Source organism: Camelus ferus, chromosome 4 (assembly GCF_009834535.1).
Source record: "Camelus ferus isolate YT-003-E chromosome 4, BCGSAC_Cfer_1.0, whole genome shotgun sequence".
In the NCBI taxonomy this organism is placed as follows: Eukaryota; Metazoa; Chordata; class Mammalia; order Artiodactyla; family Camelidae; genus Camelus; species Camelus ferus.
This window is the reverse complement of record NC_045699.1, coordinates 9,746,678-9,770,326: the sequence shown is the minus strand read 5'-3', so window position 1 is coordinate 9,770,326 and position 23,649 is coordinate 9,746,678. Positions and strand designations below refer to the sequence as shown.

The window sequence follows — 23,649 nt, the reverse complement described above, 5'->3', positions numbered from 1 at the left end:
ACACTTGGATAAACTCAACAGAAGATTTAATTTTAAAAATCATACATAACAAGTTCACACATAAAAATACTAGAAGAGTACATGGAATTCTTCTTTTAGAACCTTGGAGAGAGGAAAGTCTAGTTAAGACTATGAAACCATAAAATAAGGGATTAATATATTCTACTACATAGAATAACTCCTGAATGGCATAACACACCATAAAGAAAGCCAAAAGACAATACAACCTGAAAAAAGTAGCAAATCTTATTACAAAGGCTAATCTCCTTTATACATGAAGAGTACCTACCAACCCAGTAGAAATATTAGCAAAGGACAGACAGTCCATAGGAAAAGAAATACCAATGACTTTTAAAACTACGAAAAGATGCTCAAACTTACTCATAATAACATAAATGCAAATTAAAATCACATCACAAAATCCAGATTTACAAAATTCAAAAGTCTGACAGTACATTCTTCTGGCAAGCTGAGAAGAAACCAACTCTTCAGTCTCTTACTTTGCCTACGGGATTGCAAAATACTAAACACCTATGGAGAACAATTTTAGAAATATTTATTATAAATTGCAAATACATTTTCTCTTTGACATAACAATTAAAACTCTGGGAATTACTCTTAAATTCTGTCTTGGCAATAGCTTTTCAGAGGACCCAGACTAACACATACCCTTTCTGTGGGAAACCTGGAAAAAGTAATATATATCCATATTTGCTTGTATTACATAAAAATATATGAGAAGTGTATAGAAGAAAATAAGTTAAGAGAAGTAATAGAAATGGGATAATGGTAATGGGCTAGGTGGAAAAGGGGAGAGAGTAAAACTGTGAAGGCATAATTTATGCAAAAAATAAATTTAAAATGTTCCTTTGGTAGTGCTTAGAGGAAGATTTCTTTTTTAAACTTTCTACTGTGAAATTATTATAGACTCATGGGAAACTGAAGATAGCACAGAGGTCCCATGTATCCTTCCCCAATTTCTCCCAATGGTTATGTTTTACATAGCTATGTTAACATAGTAAAACCAGGAAACTGACACTGATACAATGTGTGTGCATGGTTCTAAGCCACTTTATCACATATGTAAATTTCTGTAACCACCACTATTATCAAGGTACAGAACTATCCCATCATCACAAAGAACTAGGAGAAAGATCTTGATTGTACATTATAGAGGAAAGAGTGTTAGGAATTAGGCCTGAACCTATGCTCAAACTCAGAATGACTTGGTTTAAAGAAAGCATTTTGTGTTAAATCTCTCCAATGTTAAGGTTGGCTGAGGCTCTAGTCAAATAGATCAATAATATGTCCTCGTCCTCATTCTCATTCTGAGATTAGCTGAGATATGGTAGGATCTGAGATAAAAAGCTATACTTTTTTCTGGAAATTCATCAGGATAATCACCATTAAATAATACCAGGTGCTAATTACCAAGAAAGCTAATTTCATAGCTGATCCTCAATTCTGAACATTAAATCAGCCTTAAATTACTAGATTTCAGCTCAAATTTCAGTATTTATGTAAGAGCCAGTTATAATGAATTAAGTTAAACCCTCTAAGAGACTGATACCTAGGATCAGTCAACAACACATAAAGGCCTTGCTGATGGGAATGTAAACTTGCAACAACTCTTCAGGAGAGAAACGTGGCTATGAATATCAAAGGTTTATAAATGTGCCAATTTTTTGACTCAATAATTCCACTTCTAGGAATTTATCTTAAGGAAATAATTAAGTGTATATAAAAAAAATTTGTTACCTGGTATGATCATCAAAAGAAATCATTAAAGGGTACTAGACTACATTCACTTAATGCAAAAGAAGGTAGTAAAGAGGAAAAGAACAAAAAAGACTTGAGACACAGAAAAAACAAATTCAAAATGGCAGACATAAATCTAACCATATCAGTAATAACATTAAATGTGAATGGACTGTGTAATAGTATCTTAAATGAAAGAAAGATGACTCCATGGCCCCCCTGTTTGATTTGGCTGCCCACTACACAACCTCAAAACTTGCCTCAAAAAATAAACTTACTGTCTGATGGTGAGTAAGCTTTTCTGTTTCACTTTGACCTTAACTCATCCAAAAAGCCTCCTTCTCAAATGGCTTGTCTACAGTCTCCTGGTATCAGAATTCTAACAGGTCCCTGATTCAACATGAACAAACCCTTGTTCTCCCACCTAACTGTCCTACTCTTTCAGTGTATTTCTTCACTGTATCTCAGGGGACACGCATATCCCATGGCCTAGCAGTGAGCCATCTAAAAACATTACCTATTTTTCAAGCATAAACCAGGCTACAAAAGAGGCCCCTGAAGAATCTGGAGTACGTTCAACTTGCCAGTCAAGAACTACATTCTAGGTGATGACACATATTAGCATCAACTCAGTTGGACGTGTATTAAAGACTCTCTGCCAAAAATACCCTAGGGAAAACTGGAGTAAAGAGCAGATCTTTTAGAACACTTGATATGTTCCAGAAGAAAATCTTTTTAGATATACCAAGAGGTATTGAGTCAAAGTGTAACTTCTTAGTGGGGAAGTCATATCTTACTGACTTCCCAAAAGGAAAAGACATGAAGGAAACTTAAATGCATATTACTAAGTGAAAGAAGCCAATTTGAAAAGGTTACATATGCATGATTCTAACTTTATGACATTCCATAAAAGGTAAAACTATGGAGACAGTAAAAAGATTAGTGGTTGTCAAGGGTTAGGAAGGAGGGAGCAATCAATAGGCGGAACACAGAGGGTTTTCAGGGCAGTGAAAGCACTCTGTGTGATACTATAGTGGTGGATAAACGTCATTATACATTTGCCCAAACCCACAGAACGTACAACACCAAGAGTGAATCCTTATGTAAACGATGGCCTCTGGATGATGACGAGTCAATGTAGGCTCATCAACTGTAACGAATGTACCACTCTGGTGGGGAATGCTGATAATGTGGGAGGACGGGTGAGTGGTGGGGGGCACAGAGGGTAAAGGAGAAATCTCTGTGCCTTCCACTCAGTTTTGCTGTGAACCTAAAATGGCTTTAAAAAAATAAAGTCTATTTAAAAAAACCATCTGGCGAGCATTCTGCACTCAGCACATTCTGAATCAGTTAAGAGGTCAGAGTTAGGTCAGAAAAAAGCAAAGGGGTGAGGTATGGAATGTGAAGACAGGAGTTGAAAAGGGAGCGAAGACTTGTTTCCTTTGAAACTAAGCAGTTTGGGAGCATGAAGCATGAGTGGTTCCATTATTATAGTGGGTGTATCAAGCAGGGTCACCAATCCCATCAGACTGTCAATACTAAAAGGGCCTTCCTCAAAGAAAGTGCCTTAGGATGATGAGATGGCCAGAATGCCATCTGCAGTTGAAATAGGCGCCTTTTACACTCTCTTTAGTCAGTAAGGATTGGCTCCTTATAGGAGACCTTTTAAGTACTAAAACAAGATATATATTTTAGTGCTGTTGTAGACCCTTAAGTACTGTAAGATAAACATTTTAGTACTGGGGAAGAACACGATATATAGTCCAATGCAGTGATATATGGCATTAGTATGCATTCTCTTGATAAAATTCCCCTAAGATTTCTCTGATAATGCATCCTTACACAGCTGCTGTGAGAAATCTCTTAGATTTTTTTTACACAGATGCTTGAAAAGAGATGTTTTATCTTTCCCCTGGGGTTGGTAAACTGGGATGACATAATCCTGAACTATCTGTAGCCATGTTTCTACTGTCCCAGCTTGGCAAAACCCAGGCTCAGTGGGAGTAATATTAAAGAAAAAAGTTATTCCTGATACTTGTTACAGAATGTTAAGGCAGGCTTTATTCAGGGGTACTATCAAATAGGTTTGGGAACCACTACAATTGGGTTTTGCAGTAGGGGAGAGAGATTGGGCTCAACTCCAAATATAACAAGGAAAAGTGGGAATTTATAGCCAAGGAGTAGGATAGGGGGTCAGTGGATGGAAAATTACTAAGAGGAAACATCACGGCCAGACGGGGATTCTGGCTAAATCAACTTCACAGGATTCTTGCTGAAAGCAGGCCAGGGAGATCAGACATCAGCTGGGGGTTGGTGGAAGATGAGGAAATCAAGGAGATCACTGAGGGTGATTAGATACCAAGGATGGGAGATTCTGGCTAAAATGACTTAGTAGAATTCTTGCTAAAATAGGACAATGCAGGGACGAACATGGAAGCCCAAAAGTCAGGGCTTAGTTGAGGAGAGAGTTCAGTCCAGAAGAAGAGTTAGGAGAGACTGTCAGTGAAATGGGTCACAAAGAGAATATCAGATCCAAGACTGGAGAGAAATTATATTTTTTGAGTACCTGAACTCGGCTCTGTCCCTGGACTTCACAACTTCCTTTTATATGAACCAATAAATGTATCTTCTTCCCTCACACTTGTTTGAATTGAGTGTCTGTCATTTGCAAATCAAAGACAGCTTATTTATCTGAAGAGGTAATTGATATGATGAATAAGTTTGAGGTGATGGAAGAAGATTTAAAGCAGTGAGTTAACAACAAACCAAGAAAGTCTACATTTCCAAGCTAACACATCATCATATACAATATATAAACTTTCCATATACCATCCCTATTATGTCCTCAGGTCTATAGGGCTAAAGAGGATATTATATAAAGGACATTGAAATGTTTGTGAAATTAGGATTCCAGCACCAAACAACTAGGTAATCTTGGGCAATATGGCTGACACTTATTAAATATATTTCATTCCAGGCATTATGCTAAGTGCTTTATATGCATTATTTAAATTTATCCCTATTTCACAGATGAAGAGACTGAGACTCAGAGATATTAAGAAACTACCTCCAAGGACAGATAAAATATCTACTAATTACAGTTTTGGGATCTGAACATAGATTTCTCTACAGCAAAGGAAACCATAAGTAAAACAAAAAGACAACCTACAGAATAGGAGAAAATCTTTGCAAATGAAACTGACAAAGGCTTGATCTCTAGAATATATAAGTAGCTCATACGGCTTAATAAGAAACAACCAAGCAACCCAATCCAAAGATGGGCAAAAGACCTGAACAAGCAATTCTCCAAAGAAGACATACAAATGATCAATAAGCACATGAAAAAATGCTCAATATCACTAATTATCAGAGAAATGCAAATCAAAACTACAATGAGGTATCACCTCATACCAGTAAGAATGGCCATCATTCAAAAATCCACAAATGACAAATGCTGGAGAGGCTGTGGAAAAACGGGAACCCTCCTACACTGCTGGTGGGAATGCAGTTTGGTGCAGCCACTGTGGAAAACAGTATGGAGATTCCTCAAAAGACTAGGAATAGACTTACCATATGACCCAGGAATCCTGCTCCTGGGCTTATATCCAGAAGGAACCCTACTTCAGGATGACACCTGCAGCCCAATGTTTATAGCAGCACTATTTACAATAGCCAAGACATGGAAACAGCCTAAATGTCCATCAACGGATGACTGGATAAAGAAGAGATGGTATATTTATACAATGGAATACTATACAGCCATAAAAACCGACAGTATAACGCCATTTGCAGCAACATGGATGCTCCTGGAGAATGTCATTCTAAGTGAAGTAAGCCAGAAAGAGAAAGAAAAATACCGTATGAGATCACTCATATGTGGAATCTAAAAAACAAAAATAAAAAAACAAAGCGTAAATACAAAACAGAAATAGACTCATAGACATAGAATACAAACTTGTGGTTACCAAGGGGGTGGAGGGTGGGAAGGGATAGACGGGATTTTAAAATTGTAGAATAGATAAACAAGATTATACTGTAAAGCACCAGGAAATATACACAAGATCTTATGGTAGCTCACAGAGGAAAAAAAATGTGACAATGAATATATATATGTTCATGTATACCTGAAGAATTGTTCTCTACACTGGAATTTGACACAACACTGTAAAATGATTATAAATCAATAAAAAATGTTAAAAAAAATAAATAAATGAACATAGATCTCTCCACTCCAGAACACATGCACTTAAAAAAAAAACATTTACTGAGAGATAATTCACATATCATACCATACATATCAAATTCACCTATTTAAAGTATACAATTCAATGCTTTTGGTATATTCATAGATAACCATCACTAGTTTTAGAACATATTCACCTTAAAAAGAAACCCTCTACCTTTCAGCTATCACCCAGATGGCCTCCCCAATACTGCTCTAAGCAACCACTAATCTACTTTCTATTTCTATACATTTCCCTATACTATACTTTAATATAAATGGAATCATATGGTATGTAATCTTTTGTGATTGGCTTCTTTCCCTTAGCATTATGTTTTCAAAGTTCATTAATACTTCATTCTTTTTTTAATGACTGAAAAATATTCCATTGTACAGATATACCACATTTTGCTTATCCATTCATCTGCTTATGAATACTTGGGTTCTTTCTGCCTTTTGGCTATTAGGAATAAAGCTGCTATAAATATTCGTGTGGAAGTTTCTATGTGGACATGTTTTCATTTCTCTTGAAATGTACCTAAGAGCAGAATTGCTGGGTGATATGGTAACTTTACGTTTAATCATCTGAGGAACTGCCAGACTGTTTTCTGAAGTGGTTGTACCACATTCTACATTATTACCAGTAGCGTTGTGAGAGTCCCGTATCTTAAAATCTTTGCCGACACCTGTTGTTATCTGACTTTCTGATTTGAACCATTCTAGTGGGTGTGAAGTGGTATCTCACTGTGGTTTTGATCTGCATTTCTCTGATGACTAATGATGCTGAGCATCTTTTCATGTACTTATCTGTGTATCTTTGAAGAAACATCTATTCAGATCCTTTGCCCATTTTAGAATTTGGTTTGTCTTTTTGTTATTACATTGTAAGAATTCTTTATATATTCTAGATGGAAGTCCTTTTATCAGATATATGGTTTATAAATATTTTTCTATTTCACATGTTACATTTTCACAATCCTGATAGTGTCCTTTGATGCACAAGTTTTTAATTTTGGTGAAGTCCAATTTATTTTTTTATTGTCTGTCCCTCCAGTGTCATATCTAATAAATCATTGCCAAGTAAATGGCATTATGATTTCCCCCTATATATTCTTATAAATGAGTTTTACAGTTTTAGCTCCACTGAGTTAATTTTTGTAGACGGTGTAAGGTAAGGGTTCAACTTCATTCTTTTGCGTGTAGATACTCAGTTGTCCCAGTGCCATTTGTTGAAGAGATTATTCTTCCCCATTGAATGGTCTTGGTACTCTTGTCAAAAATAAGTTGGGCATAGATTTGGGGGTTTATTCCTAGACTCTTAATTCTATTTCATTGATGTATATGTCTCTCTTTGTGCCTGTAACACACTGTCTTAATTACTGTTGCTTTGTAGTAAGTTTTGAAATTGGGAAATGTGAGTCCTCCTACTTAATTCTTTTTAGCATTATTCTGGCTATTCAAGGTCCCTTGCAATTCCATGTGCATTCTATTATTTTTTTATTTTTATTTTTTTTGGGGGGGGCAGAGGTAATTTGGTTTATTTACTAAGTTTTTCATGGAGATACTGGGGATTGAACCCAGGACCTTGTGCATGCTAAGCAGGCACTCTACCACTGAGTTACCCAACACCCACTCCCGTCCATGTGTATTTTAGAATCAACTTGTCAATTTTTATAACTGAAGTCATCTGGGATTCTGGTAGGTACTGTGTTGGAATCTGTAGATCAATCCAGGGAAGTACTGTCATCTTGATAGTGTTGTCTTCCAATCCATGAACATGACATTTAAAAGGAAACTTTTTTTCTTAAAATAAAAAAAAATAGAAGTATAGTTGATTTACAATGCTGTGTTGGTTTCAGGTTAGCAAAATGATTCATAAAAAAATCTTTACTTAGATATTCTTTAATTTCTTTTAATAATTTTTCAGTTTTCAGAGTATACATTTTGCACTTCTTCTGTTAAATTTATTCCTAAGTATTACTCTTATTGATGGTATTAAGAATGGAGGTTTTAAAAATTTCATTTTCAGATTATTCATTCCAAGTGTATAGACATACAACTGATTTTTGTATATTGAGCTTGTAATCTGCAACCTCACTGAACTCATTTATTAGCTCTAATAGTTTTTAAGTGCATTCCTTAGAATTTCCTATGTATAATATCATGTGTTCTGTGAATAGATTTATTTTTACTTCTTCCTTTCCAAACTGGAGGCCTTTTCTTTCTTTTTCTTGCCTGACAGATCTAGTTAGAACCTCCAATACAATGTTGAATATAAGGAGTGAGAGTGAACATTCTTTTCTTTTTCTGGATCTTAATGGGGAAAGTATTCAGTCTTTTGCCATTAAGTGATGCAGTCGTGGGATTTTTGTAGATGTACTTTATTAGGCTGGGGAAATTCCCTCCTACTCCTAGTTTGTTTATCACGAAGGGTTGTTCCCTGGTCGTTCTTATGTCATGCTAGAAGAGAGCTGGATATCCTGAGCCGTGGGATTGCTCTTTTGACCAGCCAGTGGCCTCTCACCTATTCTCTCTGCTGCTGGTAGCAGTGTAAGCAAGCTAGGGTGCAGTCAACACTAAAAGATATTATTCTAGGAATATTGTGATTGTGGCCTAAAGAATTCAAGAAAAGACATAGTGGATGATACGTTGTTCTACATTTATATCATCAAATTCCAAAGGGTAAATTTAACAATCTAGAAAACAAAATTACCATTCACATCTGACTACATACTCTGGGTAAGACCTGCATTTGTGCTCATCATTAATGAAACACTGTAGCAACCAATGAAAATCTTCAGAAGCCAGTATTCACAGGTGACAAGATGGATGATGTGATGCCTTAATTCATGATGTAACTAGCATTAAATAAATGGTATTAGGAAAACAGAGAGGCAAGAAGGTCTATACTGTTTCAAGACAAATAGGTTCTGAAGAGTCATAATCCTGTGAGTAATAATACTATCATTACCTTTTTCTCAGGTGTGAGATGTGAAATTAGCCAGGAATGATGCATCTGAAATAAATATAAAAAGATATCGCTGTTAGAGAGTACCAAGAATCTTTATGTACACTGATATGGCAGTAAGTAAATATGTAAGTACCATTTGTTTTTACCCATTACCCCAAATCTTCATTAACAAAGCATCATACCTTATGTGGGGTGATGAATGTAATAATACAACTTTTAATCAGATTGTTTACATAATCAGGGTCCTTGCAAAAACATTTACTTGGGATCCTGCATATTCTCAATGTGGTTCTGGAAGCAGTACAGTAATACCAAGGGTTAAGAGTATGGGCTCTGGAGTCAGAATACCTAAATTTCACTTAATTAATAGCTATGTGATCTTGGACAGGTTGCTTAATCTCTCTGTGCCTTACTTTCTACATCTGTATACAGTAAACAATGAAAGTATGTTACTTACTTCATGGTGATGTCCTGAAGTTTAAATTACATAATATATACAGTGTTTAGTATCTAGCATTTTGCGTCTTAAAGTGATAGCAATATATAGCACTGTACTTACCTTGTACTGTATTTATTCTCTACTGGTAAGTTTCACAATGGTAAGGACAGAATGAGTTCCTCCTTGTATCCCCTACACGATGAAGTGAACTGTATTTGTGATACAAAAATTGAATTCATCTGGAAACATGGGGTCTAAAATATAAATAAAATACTAAAAAAACCAATTTAAGTAAAAAGAGCCTCAGCATATCGTTTGTATTTCTTCAATTACTGCTGCATAATGAGCTGCTGGGGGCTTCATAACTTCTAACTTTTTTTGCCCCCCCCCCCTTTCTTCAAAGAATCTAGTTTGGTGTTTAAGTTCACATTACAGCTCTCAGAACTGCTAACTGGATGGTCTGAAGGGTAAGGCTGCTGCAGCAAAAAGTGGGCCACATCAGGGTACAGCTTTGCTCCTGGGGATAGAAGACCAATAATCTCAGAAAACAGGGCACAGAAGAGTTGGGCCAGCCAAGCACGTTGTAAAGGCTGATTTGGACCCTCTGCCGTGGGGCCTCTGCGAGGGGGTCCTGACGGCCGTGGGCCGGGAGGCCTGCGTAGGCAGCTGACCTCAGTAGGAGAGGTAAGGCCCGGCCGAGGCCGCTGCATGAGTCATTCTCACCTCCCCGGGCAGGTGCGGGCGGCAGGACGCTTCAGCAGGACTGGGAGCCGCAGTAGCCCTCGCGGAGCCCCTTCCCGGGCCGCCTCCTCCAGGCGGACACAAGCCTTACCGAGGGCGGTCAGGCTGCCGCAGTCCCAACGCCGCAAAGCCCGGTGCTGGTGAGGGGCGCTCACTGGCATCCGGACCCACAGCTCGTCAGAGTGGGCCGTCGAGCCCGCGTCGAGCTGCGACCGTCCCTCGGCGCCGCATTCCAGCGCGCAGTCATCAGCTGAGGCGCGAGGACCGCGCGTCAAAGCGCAGGAGAGCAGGCGGGGCGGGGCGGGGCGAGGCACGGCACGCACCCTCCGCCCGAGGAAATCATCTTGCGCAGGCGCATGCGCATTGCGCACGGGCCACAGCCGCGCGGTGGCGGAGAGGGTGGGTGTGCTTCGTGCGCGCGCAGCTGCCTTTTCAACCTGCTGCTCCACCCGCGCCGCCTACTCCCCGCGCTCCGCGCCAGCGCGCCGGCTCTGGAACGGACGTTGACGGTGTGGGGCCAGCGCCGTAGCAGAGGCGGCAAGCCCAGAACATCTGAGCTTGTGGCCTAGAACTTCCTGGAAGGAACCTGTGAAGGGAAGGAGAGGGGAAAATCTTCATGACCTTGGATTTGGGAATGGTCTCTTAAGTCTGACGTCAAAAGCACAGACAACAAAAGAAAACCTGGATAAATTGGAGTGCATCAAAATTTAAAACTTGTGTATCAAAGGACACAATCATTTGATTGTGAAAAGACAACCCATGGAATGGGAGAAAATATTTGCAAACATATATCTGATAAGGGGTTAATAGCCAATTAGAAAAAGAACTCCTACAACTCAACAACAGCAAAAAAACCTAACTCAATTCAAAAATAGGAAAATGACATGAAGAGACATTGCTTCAAACAAGATACACAAATGGACAATCAGCACATGAAAAGATGCTTAACATCATTCGTCACTGGGGAAATGCAAATCAAAACCGCAATGAGATACTACATCACACCCACAGAAAGCTATTATCAAAAAAAAAAAAAAGGCGAGGGTGGGAATAATGTTTGTGAGGATGTGGAAAAACTGGAATCCTGCTGCATCGCTGGTGGAAATGTAAAATGGTGCAGCTGCTGTGGGAAATGTTTCATGGTTCCTGAAAACATTAAAAAGAATTTCCATATGACCCAGCAATTCTACTCTGAGGTATGTATCCAAAAGAAATGTGATGTGTAATGGAAACTGACTAAATCACCAAATTCAGTAGCTCTCTCCTGTGATCAGAGAAATCATCCATGTCTGTTGTACTGATTACCTATTACCATCACCGTACCTATCATGGATTCACCATTCCGGCTCCACTTCTGAGAAAGCAGAAAATGAGTTTGTGATTACAGTTTCTAGGAATGAGTTGTGAAGAGTTGGTCTTCTTAATCCCCTCTATTCTGCATTGAACTAGAGAGGGTACTGACGCTGTGATTGCAAATAAACTCTGCTTTCCCCAGTCGTCTTTTCAGCATTTTTTCAAGAAAAAATTTTTGAACACTTACTCTGTGTAGAGCTGTGGGAACTATCTCGATTGTTCCTCCTTCCTGAACTCAAAGAAAATCTGGAGCTCCTTTTTATACCCGTGAAACCCACTGATTTGGGTTGCTTCCCTGCTTGCCTTTTCAAAGGTTTCTTTTGCTTTTACTAATACCATGGGAACACCCCTCCCCATGTTCTAGATCTCTGCTAGTTACATTTTTGAGCCTTTTACAAATATCTGCTACTGCCATATCAAGAGTGAAATGAAGACCACAGGGTAATTTGCATCTAATATGCAGGATGAAATGGTTCCAGTCTATTAGGAGGGCTGCAGGCTCTCCATAGCTACATGTCTTTATAGGATGAGCTGAGGGAGAGGAGTTCTCTAGATGCATTCTCCTTCCCTATTTCTTCCTTAACTCATGCTGTGGAATTAGGGTGTGCCTTGCACACACACAAATTCCATGCTGCACACATATGCCTTTCTGCCTTACAGATGTTTCTTACACTCATGTAACAAATTACCACAAATGTGATTATGAGTTTATTATCTCACAGTCTCTGTGGGTCAGGAGTCCAGCTTGGTCCTCTGCTTATGGTCTTACAAGGCTGCAATCAAGGGGTTGGCTAGTCTCATCTGGAGGTTTGAGTTGGGAAGAATCTTCCAAGCTCGCTCAGGTTGTTGGCAGAATTCATTTCTTTGCAGTTGTAGGACTGAGAGCCCTTGCTTCTTCCTGGCTGTCAGGTGGAGGCCACCCTCAACATCTAAAGGCCACCCACAGTTCCTTGAGGCCCTCCCCCCCACAGTTCTTTGTCACTTGGGCTTTCCCAACATGGCCATTTCATCAAGCCAAAAAGTAGGCTCTAGAGTGGGTATACTAGAAGACAATCTTACATAATGTAATATAATTATGCGAGTGACATCCCATCACCTTTGCTGTGTTCTGTTGATTAGAATCAGACCACATGTCCATCCACATTCAGGAGGATGGGATTACACAAAGCATGAACACCAGGAGGTGGGAATCATGAAGGGAAGACCTTAGAGACTATCTCCACAAACAGCACCAAGGAAAGGTTTAAGTTACCATCTGCTCTCATTTCTTCCATTTCATTCAGCCAAATGGGCTGATTCTACTTTCTTGTTCCACTGTTATTTACCACCACCTGCCCCTGCCCTGCCCCTTGAAGTTTTTTTCCAAACTTTTCTCAAGTTACCATAAATTCTTTAACATTCATATTGTCCCTATGACGATATCTTCTGTCTCTCTTTCCTCCTTGATAAAGATGAAAGAACCCTAGTTTCCCCTATCAGCCAAAGAAGTAATCAGTAAACATAATTTATGGGGTCTTTGTTAGTTGATTTCCTTTCTAACCACAGTGTCTCTCCTGGGACCTCTTCCAGCACAGGGAAAGCCAGTTTTTTGAGTTTTTTTTCATCAGCCACTTGTTTTTATCCATTGCCAGTCATTGTTGAGAGAGGCAGACCACCATGGGCCTTTAGTATTCCTCAAGGTTCTTCTTACTGGGTATGCCAAGAATACAAATCCTCAGCTGTTTTCCAGGCTGTTTCTCAGGGTTGTGTCTGCAACAAGTAACCTTGACAAATACATCAATACCCCCTCTTGTACAAGGATCAGGTGTGCTTCTTCTTACTATAAAAGCAGTGAATCACCGAACCTCAGTGTTGCTCTCTTGTCACACAGTGCACTGTATGTGCAGGCATCCCATGCCATTCCCATGGCACGTGGTAAACATGGGGCTCTGATGCCAAAAAACAAACAAACAAACAAACAAACATGCTAAAGCTCTTGCTAGGTCTGTGCTATGAGTAATAAAATCCTTTATATCTGTCTGACTCAGGAGTCTTGTGTCTTCTTCCAGCATTTATAGAACAGTAACAGAGTAAGTAGTTAACTTACAAATAGAGTAAACTCTGCACAGTTCTTGACAGTCCTTACCATTTGTTTTTCCAGAACTTGAAGCTGATTTTGTTAATTTCTCAAGCACCTCATGTGCATATCTTGGAGCCTGCAGCCCTGAACCAAGACTTCTCTTGATCCTCAGGCCAGCCTGGATGTGGACTTTAAGGAAGGGGTCACAGAGACTAGGATGGCTACACATTGGAGATGTGAGTATCCCTCTAAGTGTTTCTCGGTGAAGGTTTCGGCTTGGCGAGCTCTCGAGAGCGCCTCGGCAGTGTTTGACAGCCTCTGGGGTGGCCGAGGTACAGAGCAGGCTGCACTGGGGGTCCTGGTACCAAGGCTGGGGGGAGGGAGGTGCCCAGGGCTAACTTCAGCTCTACCTCTGCTGATGAGTCCAGAGTGAACACATCCATCACCAGATGGAGACCCTGGGGCAGGGGAGAGGTGCGCTAATGCACCCATACTCACCCCGTGTTGGCAGGCCCACTAGCTCTTTAGGACAGGCACCTGGGCCAGGCTCTGCGGTGGAGGGTCTAGGTGTGGGTGTTGTGAGTCTGGGAATCCCCGCATTGGGAAGTGGCCACATTCCCTTCAGCTCCAGGCCCCAGGCCCATTTGTTCCCGCCTGGTGGGGGTTCCAGGGCAACAGATGCTCCCAGCTTGGCAGGCAGGAGGTGGGGAGGGGTATGGCGGGAACTTCAGCTCTGAGGCTGGGCTAGTCCCGGAACAGGGCTTGGGGCGCACTGGGCCCCTGTGGGCTTGTGTGCTTAACAAGGGTCAGGGGGTCTGGGTGCACTGGTGCTCCTGGGTTCCCAGCTGAGCGCTGAGCCCGGCAGGTACAAGCTGCCCCGATGTATGGGCAGCTGTTACTGAGGGAGCTGCTGGGTTTCTGGACTGCAAATGACCCATTCATTACCTTCCTCAGTGTGTGGTATCTGTGTGCCCAGCGTAGCTGCAGACATGACTCGATGGCTACCTAGGGTCAGGGTTAGAGCTAGGACTACGCTTGGAATAGCACTGACGGAGTGGTTACGGATTAGAGGTAGACAGTGGTAAGCATAAGGTCATGTAAAGAATTTTTTGGTATTACCTTGACACAGTGTGTCTGTCTGGTTTGCTCTTCCTTTAGATTCTGTTTTTGCTGCATTGGAGAGACAGAGGGCTAGGACCCTGCAGTAAACTGGGGACACTCCTGGGAATGGGGATGGGTGTGTAGGTGAAGGATGGGGCTGCTGAAGAGGGCAGGGGACTCACTTGCTGACACTGACAAAGCACACAGCCAAGTTGAGACCAGGGGTATGCATGTGGGACTGAAATTACAAAGCAGAGTTTAGAGGTGGATAAGCAGGCCTAGGAGGATTTATGGAGAGAAAGGCTTTGAAGGGTGGATTTGGAACGCATTTGTGTTTGTGGGTCTGCAGCCGCGTCTGTTTGCATGTGTGCAGCCTGTCTTTGTGTCTGCGTGTGTGGGGTGCTGGGGTCTGCTCGAGTCAGGGTATTCATGGGTCTGTGTAGGTGTGTTTCTGGAACAGGTCTCTGGGTACTCTGAGTTAGTTTCTGAGTGGCATCACTGGATTTATGTGCTCCTGTTTCTGTGTCTGTGTGGCTGGGTGTGTGTATCCATGTGTCTTTGACTGTGTGTGAGGCTCTACTCTGGCCTCTCACTTTACCCTGCCCCTCTCCCCTGATGCACCCCAGCTGCCAGCACTGTTTACCACAAGAGATGGCTTCCTTGCCCTTCCCGCTGTCTGGATTCCCATGTGTCCAGCTGCCTGCCCTGGGCCTCGCCCCTGAGGCCTCGCCCCTGAGGCCTCCGTATCAGGCTTGACCTTGGAAATGCTACACTCTGGAAAGCCCCCAATATGCTCTTTGCCTGGCTGTGGACCCAGAGAAGTTACGGTGGAGGAGGGGGACAGGGCTTGGGAGAAGAGGGGTTGTTGGCAGCACGCACCCCTCCTTCTGGAAACAGAGATCTCCTTCTGGCCCCTTCTCAGGCCCCCTTTTCCCTTCCCATACTCTCATGCAGATCAAGTATTCAGGGTCCCGGCCTCACTGCCTGTGCAGATGGGAATGGACAGTCCTCTACAAGCCCAGCCAGACCGGTTAGGTATCCGGTCCTCTGCGTCCCCAGCACCTTACATGCCTGCATTGTGCTCATTCGTCACATCCCCGCCCACACTCAGGGCTGTGCTTCCTTCTTTCCTCTCCCTGCTGAGGACACAGGACCTTCATTCTGTGACAGCCCAGGCCTGTGCCATGGGCCCCTGAGCCCAGGTGGAGCAGCAGTGAAGAGCAGAGGCTCAGCCCCACCTCGCACAGAGCAGGGAGCAGCGTCTCCGCGGGGTTTATTCCTGTGCATATCCCGGGTTTGCTGCCCTCCCTGCGGGGGCTGCAGTGAGAAGGTCCAAAAATGCAGCAGCCAGAGTCTCTGTTCGCTAGGACTTAGTGTTTCACAGGAGAAGTGATTGTGTGGAGAAGCCGTTCTGCCCCGTTGCAGGTATCAGCTGCCTGGAATTCTCTCTCTAGAATTGTGAAATGCTCTCTGCAGGGACCAAGAGAAGGGCTCCAGAAGGTCAGAGCCATTTGCTGTGACAATATGGTATCTCAGAGGGCAGAGGCGAACGCCCGAGTTCCCAAGCAAGCATGGTATATTCCTGGCATCTCCCACCAATCCTGGGGTAGTAAATACTTGAGAGTTTTCATTCTGATTTTACTCTTGAGCCTGGGGGAGCTGGAAGGTGGGGCTTGTGCTAGGGTCACAGAATGGGATGAGCAAGGCTTCATCCCTCTGCAACGTCCTGCAGCATCAGCTCTTGGCTTTGCTGAGAAATGAGAACCCTTAAGGTCCTGGTTCCAGCTCATTTCTCTGCCCCCAGCCCTTTGTTGCAAACCTTGGTCAGCACTATGAATTCATGCTGTTCTGGGGCAGGTAGCCTATGGGGGACCACAGGAAGGGCCCACTGTCCCTAAGCCAGGATGTGTGCACATTAACCTCGGCTTCCCACCTGACGCTGCTGTGACCCCTCTGAGTCAATTCCCTTCATTCCGGGCCTCCCTCTCATCTCCTTGCTCTGTGGCTCTCTGCCCACCTGCCACCAGGCAGGGAGGATGTGGCTGTCACAAGACCTCCTATGATCTTTGGGGATGCTTTAGGAAAACACTGCAGAGTGTGGCTCAGCAGGCCTGGGCCTTGTGCCTCCTCGCCCTGGGGGACTCAATCAGGGGCTGGACTCCCATCTGGCAGGCAGAGAATCACCATTCAGTGGAGGGACGCATTCCTGCTTCTTCCCATCTTGGCTTCTGCATCCTGCTAGCAGTGGACACATTGTGCTAAGTGCTGGGTCCTGTCAGAGGAAGAGAGTCGTGCCCCCACCTCCTGCACTGATGGTACGTTGAGCCATCCTGGACTTGCTTAGCAATCAGTGAGGCGGGAGCATCCCATGGCCCCGATACCACAGCGTGAGGAAGCTGCAGTGCTTCCTGCCCTTCCTCCAGCTTTTGGCTCCTCTGTGGTAGGTCAGAAGGTGGGAGTGCAGAAGTGCCACCTTGTGAGAAATGAGGTGTCCAAAAGAGAGGTCCCTCCCATCCGCTCAGGGTGGCCTCTGTCTTTCTGCTTCCCAGTTCTCTCCTCCCACTCCCCAAACTCCCTGGTCCCTGGCTGGACACTGGCCACAGTTGTACTGTTTCTGGGTCTCTAGCCTCATGCCCGAGGCTGCATGCATCTAGAATCTCTTTGCAGTCTTTCCTGCTGCTCCTGTCTTCCAGGAGGTTCTTCAGACACATAGTCAGCAACTCAACCACCTTGGACACCCTCTGCTCAGGCTGTAATAGTAATTTTCCATGGAAACCTCCAGAATCCATCTCCATGTCCAGATTTTAGCTTTAGTTCTTCATACCCCTCCCTCCATCCGCAGCCATGGTCCCTTCCCAGCTCCTCACTTTCCCTGTTGCCCACACTGTCTTACGTGTGACAGCAACCTTTCTTTTCTTAATATAGAAAGTCTTACCACATTGATGCTTCCTTTTCTCCACTAGCTACCAGCAAAGTTTCTGTGCTTTTCCCAAGGCCATCCCATGAACTTGGACATTCGCTCCCATCCTCTCACCTCTACACCACCACTTGGCTCCAGTTCTTCCCTTGCTCTCCAGCATGATCAGTTTGTCCCTCTGCAGCTGCATCATTTATGTCAATATCCAACATGTTATGTCCCTCACCTTTGAAAAAAACCATCTCTGGGTCCCACTTCCTCTTAAAGCTGCATTCCTGTTTTCTGCACCTCTGTGGAACAAACCTCCTTGAAGGAATTGATTACACTTGCTGTCACCAATTGCTCTCCTTTCTCTCTTAAATCCACTCCATCATGCCAACAGCTCCATCACACGTGAGTCTGTTCTTAAGGCCTTGAGTGAGCTCTGTGTTGCTAAATCCGGTGGTCAACTCTGCGTCCTCATCTTGGCCAGTTCACAAGTTTTCATGGAGTTGATCACTTTCTCCTTGCAGTATTTTCCCTTCTTAGCTGCCAGCGTGCCACACTCTTCTGGACTTCCTCCTTCCTTCCTGGCTACTAATTCTCTGTCTCCTCTGCTTACTGCTTCCTCTTTCCCTCTCCAATTTCTTAACATTAAAATGTCCCAGAGCCTGGTCTTTAGATCTCTCCTTCTCTTATACTCATGCCTTTGGTGACCTTATCTGGTCTCATGGTTTCATATACATCCATCTATCTATCTATCTATCTATCTATCTATCTATCTATCTATCTATCTATCTATCTATCTCTTATCTATAGCCCGTACCTTCCCGGGGCATTATAAAGCTTCTGTGCTGAGAACAGACTGTATGGTCTCAGGAAGAAGCAGAGTGACTAGTTATGAAACTGTTGGAATAATCACAGTAGCAGAGGAAGTGAGAGGGGGTCATGTTCTGGATTCATTTTGAAGGTAGGGACAACAGGATTTATGGATGGATTGGAAGCCGACTGTTAGAAACAAAAATCAAGGATGACAATAATATTTTTGGCCTGAACAACTGGCAAGGGAAAGGTGCCATTAACCGATGTGGGAAATACTGCGATTGGAGCAGGTTTGGCATGTGTGATTGGGTGGCGGTGCTGGGACAGGGAATCAGGAGTTCACTCCTGAATTAAAATTGGACATCCAAGTGTGTATTTTGATTAGGCAGTTTGTGCATGGGATGCTGTCTACCCCATAACGATCTCCACGGAGGCAAGGCCTGTGTCATGGTGACTGTTACGTCTGGCATGATTCCTGGCACACAGGAAGTACTCAAATGTTTTAATTGTTGAATGCAAGATGCCTCTCAAGGTCATTTTTATTGTGACCCCTTTGTGTGCACCTGAAGTCCTCCTCATCAGCTGAGTACTTCCTCCCGTGGAAGGCCCATACAACAGCACTCATCACAGCCATCACACTGATGTAATGATTCATCTGCCCCTCGTCCAGACTTTGGATTCAAGTACTGTTAAGGTATTGTTATGCAGCAGCCACTATTCTAAGCCCTGGGGATATGAGACACTATTGTAATTATTCAGGAAAGAAAGGATGCGAAATTGAGCTATAAGCAGAGGCAGTAAAACTAGAGGAAAAGGGGCAACTTGATGTCAAAATTAGAACCCAGTGACTGACTTGATGTATGGCCTGGGCAAAAAAAGTAGATGTGTAGTGACATCCATTCCCTGACATTAGAGAACAGTTTGGTGGGGTGGAAAGTGTCTGGAAAATTGGAATTAATTTGCATTGTCTTTGGACAACGGCTATTGGCTATACAGTTGGAGCTCAGAGGAAAGGCTGGGCAGAGATGTGGCTTTGGGAATCAGCAGCACATTAACAGTAAATGAGATTTTGGGTATGGATGCGCAGTTAAACCCCTTTCTCAGATGAAGAAACTAGGGCTCAGAAATGTTAAATAACTTGTCAGCTGTCGGAGTTTGGCTTCTAACTCTGATGATTTTTTTTCCACATTCCATCCTTGTAACTTTGACCTTAAAATGTGTATCCTCTCCAAGGGTCACACATTTGGCCTGAAAATTGTAAAAACACATGCTCGAGGATTTTGTAATGTTTTCCTTGTGTTGTTGTTTCGCTGCCCTTTGTTTACGTTTATCGTCTTTCTCTGAAATCATTCTCTGGCCACTTCAGCCAGAAGTTTCATTCCGAAGGGAAAAGACTGACCCAAATCTTTTACCCAGACTTAACCTTATGCTGGGTGGAACAGGCACAGCCTTGATACGCTGTCCTGCATGGCTTCCTTAAGGGTCTGGGATTCCAGTCTTCCTTCCAGGGAGACCAGTTCCTGCTCCAACTCAGTTAACAGGAGAAGGTAGGACAGGGTCCGCTTATGTCTCCTCCGGAGGTCAAGGGAATCTGAGCATGATGGTCACTGTTAAGAGATCCATTCTGCAGCCAGGGCTGCTGGTGGTAGATCACCCATATGGTGGTGGTGCTGGGTGTGGGCGTAGGATGCAGGCTGACTGAAGAGGAAGCCAGAAAGAGTTCTAGGAATGTCTCAGGATGGCAAGTCATTCTGGAGGCTTCCTACAACAGTCTGTAGGTGGAACTTCATTTACTCTGTGTGAAGGAGTGTGTAAACAATAGGTAACCTGGAGGGGCTTACATTTCTTTGCAGCTGCTTACAGGTCTCAGCTTGCTTCTCAGCCCTCTCTTTGGTTTCTCCATTTCATTCCAAAGGGTCCAGAGAATTTCACATAGTTACATTAATGATAAGCAGATATTGCTCTGAAATAGCCAGTTATTGGACATCTTCAGAGAGAGGTAAAGGGGCCACTGCCCCTCTTCAGTTCTGAGCGTTTTATCTGATTGTTAAAGACTCGTGTCATTAAATTCTAGATTCCTGCCACTTTCTGTGTCCGGTTAATGGGACAGGACACTTACCAAAAGCCTTAAAGTTTTCTTTGACAGTCAAAGCGAGTGGTTCTGGTGCTTTCTGAAATGCAGTGGGACATAATGGAGAAATGGGGAAGGATGACAGGAACCAAGGGCTGGGCTGGCCAGCTTGTATGATGCCTTCTTTGGTTGGGGAAAGGACAGGCACCAGGCAAATCCTGGGAGGGGATACAGCTGACTGAATTTAGCACCATATAATGTACATGAAATATATATAAATATCCATGTATAAAATATATATTAAAATATACATGAATATTCGGGGAGGCAAGGCTGGTGGAAAGGAGGAAAGTGGAGATGGATCCCAGGTGTGGGTTGTGTAGAAATGAGACACAGAAGTAGGGCTGAGTACAGGCTGCTGCCAGTAACTCGACCAGCTCAGACATGTTTCCAAAACTCCTTGTCTTTGTGGTTCTTTCTTAGAAGCTTCCATGTTAAACCCGCTGCTCTTTATCACACTATGGGCAAGCAGTTTGAGATCTACTTACCTCCTTCCTCCAAAAGTACATGGACCTTGGGTTGGCTTCCTGGCTCTAAGTTCCTTTGAGTGCAAAGCAAACTGGCTTTTCTCCCTTACATGTCCCAGACAGGAACATGTCAGCTTCTGCCCCAGGTACTCAGACCCCCATCTACATGATCTCCCTCCCTGCTTCTCTCCCTGCCTACCCTTGGGGTGAAGGGCCAGCCCCTCTCCTTGTCTTATGGTGATTTTCACTCCAGGTGTCATTCATTCAGTGCAGCTAACAGGCAATGGAGGGTACAGGCAAGAGAGCTACAGCAGCTTCCCAGGTGAGTTCTTCAGAAAGCTCTAACCTATAACCAACAGGGAGTGGAGAGGGGAGATTCTATCAGTTGCTTTTGACATTTGATTGTCATCCTGCTTTCTCGTTGTTGCCTTCTGGAACAGCTATTTTTGGATACTGGACTTCCTTCCTTCCTCTTCTGGTTTCTCTTTCTCTGTGCTTTTCCTTCTGGAAGACTCCTCAATTTTGTCTTCCAAACTCTATATTGTTTACTTTTTTAAACTTCTGCTGTCATGTTTTTTATTTCTAAGAGCTTGTTTTTGCTCTATGAATATTCCTTATTGATAGCATCTTGTTCTTGTTTCATGGCTGCAATAGTTTTCTTTCTCTCTCTAAATATATTAACGATAGCCTTTTTCCCCTCTGCATAAGCTCTGTTTCCCCAAATTGGTATCTTTCTGTTTTATTTGGTGTCCATTTTCTTTGTTAGAACCTTTCCACAAATATCCTGTGATCCTTCAATTGTTCAGGGGAGCTAAAATCCTGATTGAAAGCTCTGAGTGATAGAAGCGACTTGCTAGCTTTGAACTGCACTGTAGGGTGATGGGGACAGGGTGCATTTCTTGGAAAGAGGTCTTTCCTCTTAGCTGGTAAGTGGACTCCAGTTAAGTCTTTCAGTCTCTGGAAGATAAAGGCATCAATGTCCTGAAAGCTGAGTGGGTCGTTTTAGCTTTTAGCACTGAGCACTCAGATTACATACTGTCACTTAACTCCCCTGCTTTTTGAATAGTACCAACGCACTCCACTCTGCCTGGCATAGCCCCCAATCGAGCATCCCCCTGTTTTACTCCAGAAAATACATCTCCAGACTTTGGTAGTGGCATAGCATGGGAGAACAATGCTTAGGGATAAAGCTGTCTCTCAAACTGCTTTCACGCCACCTTCCTTTATACCCTCAGTTCCAGCGGCACCTGCTTCTGCCAGTTCCTGAGCCTTTTGGGAAACCTGCAATGTAAACCTAGACTGCTTTCAGCTTTCCCCCCACTATGGTTTAGGATTCAGCTTTCTTAGGTTGTTAACTCGGTTCCAAGTTTTCCGTCTACTTTCTAGCTTCATAATTTTATTGCCATTGTCTTCTGTCTTTATGGGTCTGTATCTTATAGAAAAATCCATTTGACTCAGTTTCAGTGGGATTTTAGAGAGGAGAAAAATGATATGCCACCTCATCCCAGAAAACATTCACTATTTCTGATTCTTAACCTTTATACTTTTCTTACTTCCTCCGCCCCTGTTCATGGCTATAAGAGGGGTGAGTAAATCAGGCTAGTTTCAGAGCTGCAGTTACAAGGCAGGAGGTGGACTACAACAGATTTCTCCAAGGACCACATTTTATCCTTAAACTTCAGCACATGTGATGGTCAAGAACCACTGGCCACCTGCATTCTTTTTCTGTGAGATTTAGCTTGCTAACAAATAAAACAGCATCTATGATGTTAGCACCATGTTCTCCTTGCTTGGAGCCTGGTGGGGAGAGTGTCAGCAGTAAGGGGTAGTCAGGGGTGCAGGACCAAGCCCCTCTTCCCACAGTGAGCCTCCAGGCTGAAGCAGGCCTGAGCTGGAGCAGGGAGAGGACTAATACTGCTAAATCAAGCTTGGAGTTTTGATTACTATATGGGAATTCTCTTCTGAATATCCTATGTTTGGAGCTTCTAACCCAGGGTTGGGGTTCTTACTTGGGGCATGGACCCACTGGGTCTATGGGTAAAAAAAATCTGTATTTCTACCTTGGATGGGGAAAAAATTAATGTTTATTTTCACTAAACTTTAATTAAAATTTAGTATTTCATTTACTATAAAATGCTGACAACAAACCCTGGTAGGATTATTGGTATCTGTGACTGTGTCACCAGTAGAAATCAGATATTTATAATTTGCATTAGATTCTTTGCAGATGTCTCAAAATACCATTTGCCTTATCATGATGTCAAAATTATGGTGGCTAACAGGCCTACCATCAGATTTTGTTGTTTAATGTGCTAATGAAATAGCACCAATACTGTCGAATATCATTTTGGGAATAGTCTTTCAATATCATTGGTTTCCTTTATAACCCTATGTATTTTATTTTATTCATTTAAAAACATTATTCCAAGGGGTTTCTGGGCTTCAGAGGAGTCTGTGGCATAAAAAATTTGAGACCCTGATCTAGAGGGATCAGAAATCATGAGGCTGCTGAAGTGTGCACTGGGAGTGGGGAAAGTTTACCCCTCCTCAGTGAGGTGTGAAGGGTGGCAGGAGACAGAAACGCCCTGGCGTGCCAGGCACACAGGTGAGCTGATCATACATGCAGTCTGACGAAGATGGGCACTGGGGGTTGAAATCTTTAGCTCAGACTCTGGGTTTGGGCATAGCT

General features: G+C 43.0%; 1 protein-coding gene and 1 long non-coding RNA gene across 11 annotated transcripts in view; one reads left to right on the top strand and one right to left on the bottom strand.

Moving 5' to 3' along the window:
* The window catches only part of LOC116663053, a 150,236-nt gene that overhangs the window by 75,223 nt on the left and 51,364 nt on the right, over positions 1–23,649 (top strand). For 8 of the 10 annotated variants that reach the window (XR_004319091.1, XR_004319084.1, XR_004319089.1 and 5 more), the window contains 2 exons: positions 8,963–9,076; positions 13,625–13,779. Coding sequence is in view for 1 of the 10 variants with exons in the window: in XM_032477525.1 (XP_032333416.1) it covers positions 13,625–13,779 (155 nt within the window). In the remaining 9 variants the exon portion in view is untranslated. The remainder of the gene's footprint in view (positions 1–8,962; positions 9,077–13,624; positions 13,780–23,649) is intronic. The other 2 variants (XR_004319093.1, XM_032477525.1) reach the window with 1 other exon arrangement.
* On the bottom strand, positions 6,816–10,436 carry LOC116663054. Its single transcript, XR_004319097.1, has 4 exons — positions 10,114–10,436; positions 9,511–9,599; positions 8,952–8,996; positions 6,816–7,783 (listed from the first exon to the last, which is right to left on the bottom strand). It is a non-coding gene; the product is annotated as an uncharacterized LOC116663054 (long non-coding RNA).